The sequence below is a fragment of the Salmo salar genome, chromosome 10 (genome assembly GCF_965601325.2).
Source record: "Salmo salar chromosome 10, fSalSal1, whole genome shotgun sequence".
Classification (NCBI taxonomy): Eukaryota; Metazoa; Chordata; class Actinopteri; order Salmoniformes; family Salmonidae; genus Salmo; species Salmo salar.
This window is the reverse complement of record NC_138300.1, coordinates 70,019,725-70,033,174: the sequence shown is the minus strand read 5'-3', so window position 1 is coordinate 70,033,174 and position 13,450 is coordinate 70,019,725. Positions and strand designations below refer to the sequence as shown.

Genomic DNA, 13,450 nt, shown 5'->3' with positions numbered 1-13,450 from the left:
GCTAGTGGGAATTTATCACACTCACTCTGCCTAAACATGTGCTCTTAGCCAATGGTCTGATTTGCTCTCTAACTATGCTAAATCTGAACTAGGAATTTAGGGTGATCTTAATCTGGATTGGTTGTCTACTATCTCTGACTGGAGTGCTTTTAGTTTGTATGCCCCCAGCTCATGAAACAGCCTTCAGGTCACCTTGAAATTTGACTCGCTGGTCTCCATTGGAAAGTTTAGATGGAGTTTAAGGGAGGTGATATGTGAGAGTTGTGTTTGTTTTGATTCATCTTGTTATATTTATTTATTGTATTGATATTATTTATTGTATGTTCATGTTTACAGGGCTCCCTTGCAAATGAAACCCAGGTCTCAATGGTGACCAACCCTTTATAAAAAACAAAGACTGTAAAAATGGGACATAATACATCTTTGCTTTGTACTCAGCATTAAGGAGATAGATTCGGTGTAAGGCCCTGTGATAGACTAGCATTCTGTCCAGGGGTGTACTTTAAGCTGCTTCACGCTACAGAAACAGGAGATAGGCTCCTGCTCCTATGAGTCGTTCCGACTAGCACAAGCCAAGGGTCGTGCAAGGCTACTTACTTATTCTACACAAAAACAGTGAGCCTATCATTATCTTTTTTATTGGAGATTAAACCAGCAGTTCTCATGAATGACTCAGATGTGAAAGATGAGTTAAAAGACAATGACATAACACAGGGAGCATTACAATTACTGTTTTGAAAATTGACCCCTTCTGAAATTTTCTCCAACGTGATTGGAAAAAAATATCGGACTATGGAGCATCTAGAGACACCGCAATTCTCACTCACTCACTCACTCACTCACTCACTCACTCACTCACTCACCCCGACTCACCTTCCTCCGGTATGATGTGAAGGGTGACGATGAGACCGGCATCTTTGATGAGCTTGACAATGTCAGCGTGGGGCATGCTGATGATGGACTGCCCATTGACAGCCAGGATCCGGTCGCCCACCTTCAGGCTCCTGCAGCGGTCTGCCGGGCTGCTCTCGATGATACGACCGATCTTATGGGGCACAGCTAGTAGGGTGGTAGAAGCAATGGTTGAAATGTTAGAAAAAGGAGGAATATGGGGGTTGTCAAGTGCTGGACAGAAGAAGAAATAAAGTTGTAATGTTTTCAACTTTGTAATCTCCTCTCGTGTTTTTTTGAGAAGCGCACACACAAGAAAATGTTTGATCCCTCTGGGAAACTAACAAAACTTTGTCTTGTGTGTGACTCAGCAAACCATTGTGGGAGCATACTATAGAAGAATCAAATCAAATGTTATTAGTCACATGCGCTGAATACAACAGGTGTAGACCTTACAGTGAAATGCTTACTTACGAGCCCCTAACCAACAATGCAGTTAAAAATATGAATAAGAAAAATAAATAATAGTAATAAGTAATTAAAGAGCAGCAGTAAAATAACAATAGCGAGACTATATACAAGGGGGCAACGATACAGAGTCAATGTGCAGGGGCACCAGTTAGTTGAGGTAATATGTACTGTAGGTAGAGTTATTAAAGTTACTATGCCTAGATGATAACAACAGAGAGTAGCAGCGGTGTAAAAGGGGAGGGAGGGGGGTAATGCAAATAGTCTGGGTAGCCATTTGATTAGATCTTCAGGAGTCTTATGGCTTGGGGGTAGAAGCTGTTCAGAAGCCTGTTGGACCTAGACTTGGTGCTCCAGTACTGCTTGGCGTATGGTAGCAGAGAGAACAGTCTATGACTAGGGTGGCTGGAGTCTTTGACAATTTTAAGGGCCTTCCTCTGACACCGGCTGGTATAGAGGTCCATGGATGGCAGGAAGCTTGACCCCAGTGATGAACTGCGCACTACCCTCTGTAGTGCCTTGTGGTCGGAGGCCGAGCAGTTGCCATACCAGACAGTGATGCAACCAGTCAGGATGTTCTCGATGTTGCAACTGTAGAATAGTTTTGAGGACCCATGGCAAACTTATCAGCCTCCTGAAGGGGAATAGGTTTTGTCGTGCCGTCTTCACAACTGTCTTGTTGTGCTTGGACCACATTAGTTTGTGGGTGATGTGGACACCAAATAACTTGAAGCTCTCAACATGCTCCAATACAGCCCTGTCGATGAGAATGGGGGAGTGCTCGGTCCTCTTTTTCCTGTAGTCCACAATCATCTCCTTTGTCTTGATCACAGTGAGGGAGAAGTTGTTGTCCTGGCACCACATGGCCAGGTCTCTGACCTCCCCCCTATAGGCTGTCTCGTTGTTGTCGGTGATCAGGCCTACCACTGTTGTGTCATCGGCAAACTTAATGATGTTGTTGGAGTCGTGCCTGGCCGTGCAATCATGACTGAACAGGGACTACAGGAGGGGACTTAGCATGCACCCCTGAGGGGCCCCTATATTGAGGATTAGCGTGGTGGATGTGTTGTTCCCTACCCTTATCACCTGGGGGCGGCCCGTCAGGATGTCCAGGATCCAGTTGCAGAGGGAGGTGTTTAGTCCCAGGGTCCTTAGAGTAGTGATGAGCTTTGAGGGCACTATGGTGTTAAACACTGAGCTGTAGTCAATGAATAGCATTCTCACATAGGTGTTGCTTTTGTTTAGGTGGGAAAGGGCAGTGAGGAGTGCAATAGAGATTGCAACATCTGTGGATCTGTTGGGGTGGTATGCAAATTGGATTGGGTCTAGGGTTTTTGGGATAATAGTGTTGATGTGAGCCATGACCAGCCTTTTAAAGCACTTTATGGCTACAGATGTGAGTGCAACTGGTCGGTAGTAATTTAGGCAGGTTACATTAGTGTTCTTGGGCACAGGGACTATGGTGGTCTGCTTGAAACATGTTGGTATTACAGACTCGGATAGGGAGAGGATGAAAATGTAATTGAAGACACTTGCCAGTTGGTCAGCGCATGCTCGCAATACACATCCTGGTAATCCGTTTGGCCCTGCAGCCTTGTGAATGTTGACCTGTTTAAAGGTCTTACTCACATCGGCTGCGAAGAGCGTGATCACACAGTCTTCTGGAACAGCTGGTGCTCTCATGCATGTTTCAGTGTTATTTGTCTCGAAGCGAGCATAGAAATAGTTTAGCTCATCTGGTAGGCTTGTGTCACTGGGCAGCTCTTGGCTGTGCTTTCCATTGTAGTCTGTAATGGTTTGCAAGCCCTGCCACATCTGATGAGTGTCAGACCCAGTGTACTCGATCTTAGTCCTGTATTGACACTTTGCCTGTTTGATGGTTCATCGGAGGGCATAGTTGGATTTCTTATGAGCTTCCGGGTTAGACTCCCGCTCCTTGAAAGCGGCATCTCTAGCCTTTAGCTCAGTGCGGATGCTGCCTGTATTCATGGCTTCTGGTTGGGGTATGTGCGCACGGTCAATGTGGGAACGACGTCATCAATGCACTTATTGATGAAGCCAATGACAGATGTGGTGTCTTCCTCAATGCCATTGGAGGAATCCCGGAACATATTCCAGTCTGTGCTAGCAAAATAGTCCTGTAGCTTAGCATCTGCTTCATATGACCACTTTTTTGTTGATCTAGTCACTGGTGCTTCCATGGAATTATGGCCAGATTTGCCAAATGGAGGGTGAGGGAGAGCTTTGTTTGCATCTCTCTGTGTGGAGCATAGGTGGTCCAGAGTTATTTTCCCTCTGGTTGCACATTTAACCTGTTAGGGCTAGGGGGCAGTATTTACACCGCCGGATAAAAAACGTACCCGATTTAATCTGGTTACCACTCCTACCCAGTAACTAGAATATGCATATACTTATTACATATGGATAGAAAACACCCTAAAGTTTCTAAAACTGTTTGAATGGTGTCTGTGAGTATAACAGAACTCATTTGGCAGGCAAAAATCTGAGAAGGTTTCATTCAGGAAGTGGCCTGTCTGACAAGGTGTCGTTCTTCTTGTCTCTGTTTATTGAAGAGTGAGGATCTTAGCTGTCCCGTGACACTTCCTACGGCTGCCATAGGGTCTCAGGAGGCGGTAAAAAGCTGAATCGTGGCTTTGCAGGCTCTGGCTGAAAAAAAGTAGCGCGTTTGGGTAGTGGCTGGTTACAGTACTGTGAGACTGAGCCTCGTGCCCGCGTCGACCGAAAGCTTTGTTTACTTTCCTCTGTTTAGCTAAATGGACATTCCCGGTCGGAATATTATCGCTTTTTTACGAGAAAAATGGCATAAAAATGGATTTTAAACAGCGGTTGACATGCTTCGAAGTACGGTAATGGAATATTTAGATTTTTTTTGTCACGAATTGCGCCATGCGCGCGACCCTGATTTACCATTTCAGATAGTGTCTGGGACGCACGAACAAAACGCCGCTATTCGGATATAACGATGGATTATTTTGGACCAAACCAACATTTGTTATTGAAGTAGCAGTCCTGGGAGTGCATTCTGACGAAGACAACAAAAGGTAATCAAACTTTTATAAAAGTAAATCTGATTATGGTGAGTGCTAAACTTGCCGGGTGTCTAAATAGCTAGCCCGTGATGCCTGGGCTATGTACTTAGAATATTGCAAAATGTGCTTTCACCAAAAAGCTATTTTAAAATCGGACATATCGAGTGCATAGAGGAGTTCTGTATCTATAATTCTTAAAATAATTGTTATGCTTTTTGTGAACGTTTATCGTGAGTAATTTAGTAAATTGTTAGCAAATTCCCCGGAAGTTTGCGGGGGGTATGCTAGTTCTGAACGTCACATGCTAATGTAAAAAGCTGTTTTTTGATATAAATATGAACTTGATTGAACAAAACATGCATGTATTGTATAACATAATGTCCTAGGTGTGTCATCTGATGAAGATCATCAAAGGTTAGTGCTGCATTTAGCTGTCTTCTGGGTTTTTGTGAAATTATATGCTACCTTGAAAAATGGGTGTCTGATTATTTCTGGCTTGGTACTCTGCTGACATAATCTAATGTTTTTCTTTCGTTGTAAAGCCTTTTTGAAATCGGACAGTGTGGTTAGATTAACGAGAGTCTTGTCTTTAAATGGCTGTAAAATAGTCATATGTTTGAGAAATTGAAGTAATAGGATTTTTAACGTTTTGAAAATCGCGCCACAGGCTTGCAGTGGCTGTTACGTAGGTGGGACGAATTCGTCCCGCCTAGCCTAGAGAGGTTAACTCAGTCACCGGCACACCCCCAGGGACAGACAAGACCTAGCGTCATGAGACAGCCTTTTTCTGTCATTCCGAATAAAAACCCCACCCAGGGTTACTTTCTTGAGACCAGGCCTCCACTCCATTACGAGTTGGCCAATAGGTTTGACCCTGCATCCCTCTACTTAACTTTAACCATACCATGTGGTTAAACTTTTAGACTATCGATACCGACAGAATAATAACAAGTCTTTGATATTAATTAATAGTCTGCAGCTAGAAATTTGATATCATCAAACGCGAAGACCGACGAAACATCCATTCTATAACGACATTAATGAATGTCGCTTTGAAAGATCCATTCTAACCAAGAGAGAGAGAACTCTCCAACAGGACAAAAACTCTCCAACAAGGATCACGACGACACACTGAGCGTAAATATATATTGATTGCAATTGTTCCCGAGTGAGTGAGCGTTCATGTGCAAAGGATTAGCATATCAATTGTTAAAACCTCTTACATCTAGACGTTCCGCTAGCGGAACACCTGCTCCAATATCCAATGATGGGCGTGGCGCGAAATACAAAGTCCTCGAAAATCCCAAAACTTCAATTTTTCAAACATATGACTATTTTACACCATTTTAAAGACAAGACTCTCCTTTATCTAACCACACTGTCCGATTTCAAATAGGCTTTACAGCGAAAGCAAAACATTAGATTATGTCAGCAGAGTACCCAGCCAGAAATAATCAGACACCCATTTTTCAAGCTAGCATATAATGTCACAAAAAACAAAACCACAGCTAAATGCAGCACTAACCTTTGATGATCTTCATCAGATGACAACCCTAGGACATTATGTTATACAATGCATGCATGTTTTGTTCAATCAAGTTCATATTTATATCAAAAACCAGCTTTTCACATTAGCATGTGACGTTCAGAACTAGCATACCCCCCGCAAACTTCCGGGGAATTTACTAACAATTTACTAAATTACTCACGATAAACGTTCACAAAAAGCATAACAATTATTTTAAGAATTATAGATACAGCACTCCTTTGTGCAATCGAGGTGTCCGATTTTAAAATAGCTTTTCGGTGAAAGCACATTTTGCAATATTCTCAGTAGATAGCCCAGCCATCACGGCTAGCCATTTAGACACCGACCAAGTTTAGCCCTGACCAAACTCCGATTTACTATTACAAAAGTTTGATTACCTTTGTTGTCTTCATCAGAATGCACTCCCAGGACTGCTACTTCAATAACAAATGTTGGTTTGGTCCAAAATAATCCATCGTTATATCCAAATAGCGGCGTTTTGTTTGTGCGTTCAAGACACTATCCGAAGTGTAAATAAGGGTCACGAGCATGGCGCAATTCATGACAAAAGATTTCTAAATATTCCATTACCGTACTTCGAAGCATGTCAATCGCTGTTTAAAATCCATTTTTATGCCATTTTTCTCATAAAAAAGCGAATATATTCCGACCGGGAATCTGCATTTAGGTAAACAGACGAACGAAAACAAAGCATTCTGTCGACGCGGGCACGCGCCTGAGTCTCACAGTACTGTGAGCAGCCACTACCCAAACGCGCTATTTTGTTTCAACCAGAGCCTGCAAAGCCACGATTCAGCTTTTTGCCGCCTTCTGAGAGCCCATGGGAGCTGTAGGAAGTGTCACGTAACAGCAGAGATCCTCTGTAATGGATAGAGATAATGAAGAAGGGCAAGAAATTGTCAGACAGGCCACTTCCTGCATGTAATCTTCTCAGGTTTTGGCCTGCCAAATGAGTTCTGTTATACTCACAGACACCATTCAAACAGTTTTAGAAACTTTGGAGTGTTTTCTATCCAAAGCTAATAATTATAAGCATATTCTAGTTTCTGGGCAGGAGTAATAATCAGATTAAATCGGGTACGTTTTTTATCCGGCTGTGAAAATACTGCCCCCTATCCATAACAGGTTAAGTTTCCCTGCATTAAAGTCCCCAGCTTCTAGGAGCACCGCTTCTGGGTGAGAGTTTTCTTGTTTGCTTATGGCGGAATACAGCTCATTCGATGCTATCTTAGTGCCAGGCTCTGACTGTGGTGGTATGTAAACAGCTACAAAGAATATAGATGAAAACTCTCTTGGTAGGTAGTGTGGTCTGCAGCTTATCATGAGAAACTCTACCTCAGGAGAGCAATAGCTAAAGACTTCCTTAGATATCGTGCACCAGTGGTTGTTTACAAAAATACACAGATCACCGCCCCTTGTCTTACCAGACGACACTGTTCTATCCTGCCAGTACAGCGTATAACCAGCCAGCTGTATGTTGATATTGTCGTCGTTCAGTCACGACTCCGTGAAGCATAAGATGTTACAGTTTTTAATGTCCCGTTGGTAGTTTAATCTTCCAAGTAACTCGTCCCTTTTATTGTCCAAAGATTGCATGTTTGCTTGAGGGAAGTGGGGTTTGTTCGATTGCCTCCGACTTCTCAGAAGGCATCCCACTCTCCGGCCTCTCTTTCGCTGCCTCCTCTTCACGCAGATCACTGGGGTCAGGGCCTGTTCCAGAGGGCGCTGTATGTCCTCCGCCTCGGGCTCGTCAGAGTGTGAAGAAATGAAGAAAAAGGATTCTGCTAGTCTGTGGTGAGTAATCACAGTCCTGACGTCTAGAAGCGGCCTGAATACTTTCCAAATGCACTGTATAATCACTTTAGTAGTTTTACTCTAGTAATTCTATTTCTATGGTGTGTGAGAAAGAATGTATGACTCACTGATGATGGCAGCGTTCTCCGGTCGGTTCAGCGAGCTGATGATAACGAAGCCAAAGCCTTCGTTCTCCTTGCGGTGGATGATGACATCACTGGTCTGCAGGGGGACGGCACCCTCCAGGGGGGAGGTGACGGAGGGCGGCGAGGCGTTGTCGGGGGTGACAGGACAGGAAGCTGAGGCGGCGTCGCTGTGTGGGGAGCTGTGCTGCGTGGACACGGAGCCAGGGCTACGGCCGTTCACCCCTAACACCACACCTACAGTAGGCAGCATAGGGGATAGGGGGAGAGAAAGAGAGAGAGTGTGTTTTTTTGCCCCTCCCTCTGTAGTGTACACTACTCACCAGGGAAATAGATTCTCTTCCGGACCATCAGGCTGACCTGGCCATTGAATATTTTGTAAGGTGTGTATAGTGTATAGTACTGTACAATACATTATGATGGTGATTAGTGTCTACTCTGTAGTGTACACTACTCACTGGGGAAGTGGACTCTCCTCCGGACCGCCAGGCTGACCTGGCCATTGCGAGCGGCGGCGTGCATCAGGTCGATCACGTATCTGTGTGGTTTCCCAGCAACCACCATCTTATCCACGGAGATGAGCTCGTCCCCGGGTCGAAGTCGTCCGTCGCGTTCTGCAGGAGTGTTCTCTATGATCGCCCCGATCACAATCTGTTCAATGACAATCTATATTAGCATATATATATATATATATATATATATATATATATATATACTGCTCAAAAAAATAAAGGGAACACTTAAACAACACAATGTAACTCCAAGTCAATCACACTTCTGTGAAATCAAACTGTCCACTTAGGAAGCAACACTGATTGACAATAAATTTCACAAGCTGTTGTGCAAATGGAATAGACAACAGGTGGAAATTATAGGCAATTAGCAAGACACCCCCAATAAAGGAGTGGTTCTGCAGGTGGTAAGCACAGACCACTTCTCAGTTCCTATGCTTCCTGGCTGATGTTTTGGTCACTTTTGAATGCTGGTGGTGCTTTCACACTAGTGGAAGCATGAGACAGAGTCTACAACACACACAAGTGGCTCAGGTAATGCAGCTCATCCAGGATGGCACATCAATGCGAGCTGTGGCAAGAAGGTTTGCTGTGTCTGTCAGCGTAGTCTCCAGAGCATGGAGGCTCTACCAGGAGACAGGCCAGTACATCAGGAGACGTGGAGGAGGCCATAGGAGGGCAACAACCCAGCAGCAGGACCGCTACCTCCGCCTTTGTGCAAGGAGGAGCAGGAGGAGCACTGCCAGAGCCCTGCAAAATGACCTCCAGCAGGCCACAAATGTGCATGTGTTTGCTCAAACGGTCAGAAACAGACTCCATGAGGGTGGTATGAGGGCCCGACGTCCACAGGTGGGGGTTGTGCTTACAGCCCAACACCGTGCAGGACATTTGGCATTTGACAGAGAACACCAAGATTGGCAAATTCGCCACTGGCGTCCTGTGCTCTTCACAGTTGAAAGCAGGTTCACACTGAGCATATGTGACAGACGTGACAGTCTGGAGACGCCGTGGAGAACATTCTGCTGCCTGCAACATCCTCCAGCATGACCGGTTTGGTGGTGGGTCAGTCATGGTGTGGGGTGGCATTTCTTTGGGGGGCCGCACAGCCCTCCATGTGCTCACCAGAGGTAGCCTGACTGCCATTAGGTACCGAGATGAGATCCTCAGACCCCTTGTGAGACCATATGCTGGTGCGGTTGGCCCTGGGTTCCTCCTAATGCAAGACAATGCTAGACCTCATGTGGCTGGAGTGTGTCAGCAGTTCCTGCAAGAGGAAGGCATTGATGCTATGGACTGGCCTGCCCGTTCCCCAGACCTGAATCCAATTGAGCACATCTGGGACATCATGTCTCGCTCTATCCACCAACGCCACGTTGCACCACAGACTGTCCAGGAGTTGGCGGATGCTTTTGTCCAGGTCTGGGAGGAGATCCCTCAGGAGACCATCCGCCACCTCATCAGGAGCATGCCCAGGCGTTGTAGGGAGGTCATACAGGCACGTGGAGGCCACACACACTACTGAGCCTCATTTTGACTTGTTTTAAGGACATTACATCAAAGTTGGATCAGCCTGTAGTGTGGTTTTCCACTTTAAATTTGAGTGTGACTCCAAATCCAGACCTCCATGGGTTGATAAATTGGATTTCCATTGATTATTTTTGTGTGATTTTGTTGTCAGCACATTCAACTATGTAAAGAAAAAAGTATTTAATAAGATTATTTCATTCATTCAGATCTAGGATGTGTTATTTTAGTGTTCCCTTTATTTTTTTGAGCAGTGTATATATATATATATATATATATATATATATATATATATATATATATATATATATATAATTATAGTCGTGTCTTTGGACACCATTAACTGAAGACATGTTTATCAAAAGAACTCCCTGTAATTATTATCACGCGATTAAACTGATTAATCGTTTAATTGTAATTAACTAGGAGATCGGGGCACCAAGGAAAATATTCAGATTACAAAGTTATAATTTTCCTAATATAACTTTCCTCTATTATAACATTATATATTATAGTATCTGACCGATTATCTTCTGGTTTAAGTGGTGAATTTTACCTCGCGTCAGTCTCATTCCAAACGTCGTTAATTGTTGTATCTGCACGAACCCAGTCTTTACTAAATCATCCATACATCAACTGTATTAAAATAATTTATTTACTAAACAAAGTAATTCACAGAAAGTATACAAACCATAATTATCGTCACAAAGAATTGGTAGAGTAATGTGCCCTAGTGGGCTAAACCGGCATGGCGGCTTTTTAAACAAAGGGTCATAAAAGGGCAGCTGAGGAGGCACAACAGAGTTGATAAATATTAACTTGTTATGGATAGGGGGCAGTATTTTCACGGCCGGATAAAAAACATACCCGATTTAATCTGATTATTACTCCTGCCTAGAAACTAGAATATGCATATAATTATTAGCTTTGGATAGAAAACACTCCAAAGGTTCTAAAACTGTTTAAATGGTGTCTGTGAGTATAACAGAACTAATTTGGCAGGCCAAAACCTGAGAGGATTCCAAACAGGAAGCGCCCTCTCTGACCATTTCTTGGCCTTCTTGATCATCTCTATCCAAAACAGGGGATCTCTGCTGTAACGTGACATTTTCTAATGCTCCCATAGGCTCTCAGAAGGCGCCAGAACGTTGAATGATGACTTTGCAGGCCATGGCTGAAAAACAGTAGCGCATTTGGATAGTGGTCGATCTGAGAACAATGACACTGGTGCGCGCGTGCACGAGAAGAGTCCATTTAACTTTCTCTGTCTTTGAACGAAAACAACAACTCCCGGTCGGAATATTATCGCTTTTTTACGAGAAAAATTGCATAAAAATTGATTTTAAACAGCAGTTGACATGCTTCGAAGTACGGAATTGGAATACTTTGACATTTTTTGTCACGAAACGCGCCGAGCGCGTCACCCTTCGTTACCCTTCGGATAGTGTCTTGAATGCACAACAAAACACCGCTATTTGGATATAACTATGGATTATTTGGAACCAAACCAACATTTGTTATTGAAGTAGAAGTCCTGGGAGTGCATTCTGACGAAGAACAGCAAAGGTAATCTAATTTTTACCAAACTTGTTGGGTGTCAAAATAGCTAGCCATGATGGCCAGGCTATCTACTCAGAATATTGCAAAATGTGCTTTCATCGAAAATCTATTTTAAAATCGGACACCGCGATTGCATAAAGGAGTTCTGTATCTATAATTCTTAAAATAATTGTTATGTTTTTTGTGAACGTTTATCGTGAGTAATTTAGTAAATTCACCGGAAGTGTTCGGTGGGAATGCTAGTTCTGAACGTCACATGCTAATGTAAAAAGCTGTTTTTTGATATAAATATTAACTTGATTGAACAAAACATGCATGTATTCTATAACATAATGTCCTAGGAGTGTCATCTGATGAAGATCATCAAAGGTTAGTGCTGCATTTAGCTGTGGTTTTGTTTTTTGTGACATTATATGCTAGCTTGAAAAATGGGTGTCTGATTATTTCTGGCTGGGTACTCTGCTGACATAATCTAATGTTTTGCTTTCGCTGTAAAGCCTATTTGAAATCGGACAGTGTGGTTAGATAAAGGAGAGTCTTGTCTTTAAAATGGTGTAAAATAGTCATATGTTTGAAAAATTGAAGTTTTGGGATTTTCGAGGACTTTGTATTTCGCGCCACGCCCATCATTGGATATTGGAGCAGGTGTTCCGCTAGCGGAACGTCTAGATGTAAGAGGTTAACAATTGATATGCTAATCCTTTGCACATGAACGCTCACTCACTCGGGAACAATTGCAATCAATATATATTTACGCTCAGTGTGTCGTCGTGATCCTTGTTGGAGAGTTTTTGTCCTGTTGGAGAGTTCTCTCTCTCTTGGTTAGAATGGATCTTTCAAAGCGACATTCATTAATGTCGTTATAGAATGGATGTTTCGTCGGTCTTCGCGTTCGATGATATCAAATTTCTAGCTGCAGACTATTAATTAATATCAAAGACTTGTTATTATTCTGTCGGTATCGATAGTCTAAAAGTTTAACCACGTGGTATGGTTAAAGTTAAGTAGAGGGATGCAGGGTCAAACCTATTGGCCAACTCGTAATGGAGTGGAGGCCTGGTCTCAAGAAAGTAACCCTGGGTGGGGTTTTTATTCGGAATGACAGAAAAAGGCTGTCTCATGACGCTAGGTCTTGTCTGTCCCTGGGGGTGTGCCGGTGACTGAGTTAACCTCTCTAGGCTAGGCGGGACGAATTCGTCCCACCTACGTAACAGCCACTGCAAGCCTGTGGCGCGATTTTCAAAACGTTAAAAATCCTATTACTTCAATTTCTCAAACATATGACTATTTTACAGCCATTTAAAGACAAGACTCTCGTTAATCTAACCACACTGTCCGATTTCAAAAAGGCTTTACAACGAAAGAAAAACATTAGATTATGTCAGCAGAGTACCAAGCCAGAAATAATCAGACACCCATTTTTCAAGCCAGCATATAATGTCACCAAAACCCAGAAGACAGCTAAATGCAGCACTCACCTTTGATGATCTTCATCAGATGACAACCCTAGGACATTATGTTATACAATACATGCATGTTTTGTTCAATCAAGTTCATATTTATATCATAAACCAGCTTTTTACATTAGCATGTGACGTTCAGAACTAGCATACCCCCCGCAAACTTCCGGGGAATTCGCTAACATTTTACTAAATTACTCACGATAAACGTTCACAAAAAGCATAACAATTATTTTAAGAATTATAGATACAGACCTCCTCTATGCACTCGATATGTCCGATTTTAAAATAGCTTTTTGGTGAAAGCACATTTTGCAATATTCTAAGTACATAGCCCAGGCATCACGGGATCGCTATTTAGACACCCGGCAAGTTTAGCACTCACCATAATCATATTTACTATTATAAAAGTTTGATTACCTTTTGTTGTCTTCGTCAGAATGCACACCCAGGACTGCTACTTCAATAACAAATGTTGGTTTGGTCCAAAATAATCCAT

At 43.1% G+C, this 13,450-nt stretch overlaps 1 protein-coding gene across 3 annotated transcripts in view; it reads right to left on the bottom strand.

The window, feature by feature from the left end:
• LOC106591140 (membrane-associated guanylate kinase, WW and PDZ domain-containing protein 2) overlaps window positions 1-13,450 on the bottom strand; it is a 401,362-nt gene that overhangs the window by 23,783 nt on the left and 364,129 nt on the right. For all 3 annotated transcript variants that reach the window (XM_082957127.1, XM_082957128.1, XM_082957129.1), the window contains exons 15-17: window positions 8,354-8,546; window positions 7,881-8,132; window positions 874-1,059 (exon numbers count right to left, since the gene is read on the bottom strand). In XM_082957127.1, the coding sequence (XP_082813253.1) occupies window positions 874-1,059; window positions 7,881-8,132; window positions 8,354-8,546 (631 nt within the window). The remainder of the gene's footprint in view (window positions 1-873; window positions 1,060-7,880; window positions 8,133-8,353; window positions 8,547-13,450) is intronic.